Source organism: Phaethon lepturus, unplaced genomic scaffold (assembly GCF_000687285.1).
Source record: "Phaethon lepturus isolate BGI_N335 unplaced genomic scaffold, ASM68728v1 scaffold30568, whole genome shotgun sequence".
Classification (NCBI taxonomy): Eukaryota; Metazoa; Chordata; class Aves; order Phaethontiformes; family Phaethontidae; genus Phaethon; species Phaethon lepturus.
Window position 1 is genome coordinate 1 of NW_010555982.1, and position 1,818 is coordinate 1,818.

The window sequence follows — 1,818 nt, forward strand, 5'->3', positions numbered from 1 at the left end:
CCCCAGCGGTACCAGGAGGCTGAGCAGGCTGAGGTAGGTGCGAGGCCACTTCCCCTGGTGAATCCTCTGTCTGTCCCTCAGCTCTCTGTCTCTCCCTCCTTCCCACCGGAGGCAGCCCGACATTGAGTGCTGTCCCCAGGGAAAAAGGCATAGGGCAGAGGGCCCTGGCAGGGCTGGGGGGCTACCGAGCCCATGCTCGGGGGGGACAGATCCTTTCAGGTGTGGTGTGGAGGGAGCGATGCCTTTCAGAGGGCTGTTCCCCACCTGATGCCTCTTCCTCTCTCCAGCTTGGAGCTAGCAAGAAGGAGCCCGTGTCCTCGCTGGAGCAGGTCCTCAAGGAGGTGAGGAGGAGGAGGGTGCTGGGTCCACTCGGGTATGAGAGGGGCTCAGTCCGGCACTGCTGGGCTCTCTCTGCTTGCTGCGTCCCTGTCACCAGCCCCCTCCTCCTGACAGCCCGTTTCTCCCTAGACCTCCCGAGAGATGGTCGCTCGCTCTGCCGCCACGCTCATCACCCACCCCTTCCACGGTAGGTGCCACCCCCGCAGCCAGCATGCAGTTCCTGGTGACCTGGGTGATGAGCGCCTGTTACCCCTGTGTCACCCTGGGATGTCCCTGTGCCCCCCACTGACTTCCACACCGCTGTCTCTGCCCGCAGTGATCACCCTGCGCTGCATGGTGCAGTTCATCGGCCGGGAGACCAAGTACAGGTACGGGGTGGGGGACTGGGGCTGCTGTGGCGGGGCTGCCTGCCCACGGGGCCCCCTCTGACCATGGCACTCTCTTATGCTTCCCTGGCCCAGCGGGACTCTAAGTGCTTTCACCACGATTTACCGAGAAGAGGGTATCCTGGGCTTCTTTGCGTGAGTGCTGACAACAGGGGCCTTGGAGAAGGGGGGCAGTGGGGTCCCTCCCCAAAATCCTTGGGCGTTGCTCAGGTGTTGCTCCTTGCTCCAGCTGCTGCGCTGCAGCTCTGCCCTCCTGTCTCGCTCGAGAAGTGCTCTGCCTTCTCCTTGGCTACTGCTGGGGCATATGGTTTCCTGTTCTGCCCTCCCCGGGGGTCTTCCTGCATGGATCTGGCAAGCCCCCGCCTCACAGCTGCCAGCCCTGGGTTGCGTGGGTGACATCTGGCATCTGGGGACATTAAAATGAAGCAAAAGTGTATTAAACCTTCCCCTGAGAGCACCAGCCTCCCACTCTTGGTGCCTGGGGGTGTGTTTTGGGTCCCTTCGGCAGTTCCCCTCTGTGCCCATGTCCTCTCGGAACCGCTTGTCCGAGCATCCCTGCTCCTGTGATGGGAGTTCCCTCTTCACCGGCTTCAGGTGAACGGCTGTCCCCTCTCGTTCCCAAGGATCTGGTCCCAGCACTCCCTGTGGCCAGGTCTGGGTCTGCTCATGTTCCCACTGCCTCTTCTCTTTCAGTGGCCTCATCCCCCGGCTCCTCGGGGACATCCTTTCACTCTGGCTCTGCAACATGCTGGCCTACCTCATCAACACGTACGCGCTGGAGAATGGGGTACGGGCTCTGTGCCCTGCCTGAGGGGCCCAGGGTGGGCTGGGGGTGGCACGGCGGCATTGCTGACAGCGGTGAGGGATGGGGGGGGCTCAGGGGACAGTCTGGGGCCGGCAGAGCCCCACTTTGGGGTGGCAGTGTGGCTCTGTGGGGGCTGAAGGTGCCTTTTCTCCAGGTCTCAACCGTGGCTGAGATGAAGAGCTACTCACAGGCAGTCACTGGAGTGAGTACAGCCCGTGGGCATGTGTACACCCACGTGTGTGATGCTGTCTCCCTGTGGGGAGGGTGAAGAGAATTGAATCCTCTTTC

The 1,818-nt window shown here is 62.4% G+C and overlaps 1 protein-coding gene across 1 annotated transcript in view; it reads left to right on the forward strand.

The window, feature by feature from the left end:
- Positions 1–3: 3 nt before the first annotated feature.
- The window catches only part of MTCH2 (mitochondrial carrier 2), a gene marked incomplete at its 5' end in the record, with an annotated part of 2,940 nt that continues 1,125 nt past the window's right edge, over positions 4–1,818 (forward strand). Inside the window, 7 exons of the mRNA XM_010292344.1 lie at positions 4–33; positions 288–341; positions 469–526; positions 656–707; positions 801–860; positions 1,419–1,512; positions 1,685–1,732. Of these exons, the coding sequence (XP_010290646.1) occupies positions 4–33; positions 288–341; positions 469–526; positions 656–707; positions 801–860; positions 1,419–1,512; positions 1,685–1,732 (396 nt within the window). The remainder of the gene's footprint in view (positions 34–287; positions 342–468; positions 527–655; positions 708–800; positions 861–1,418; positions 1,513–1,684; positions 1,733–1,818) is intronic.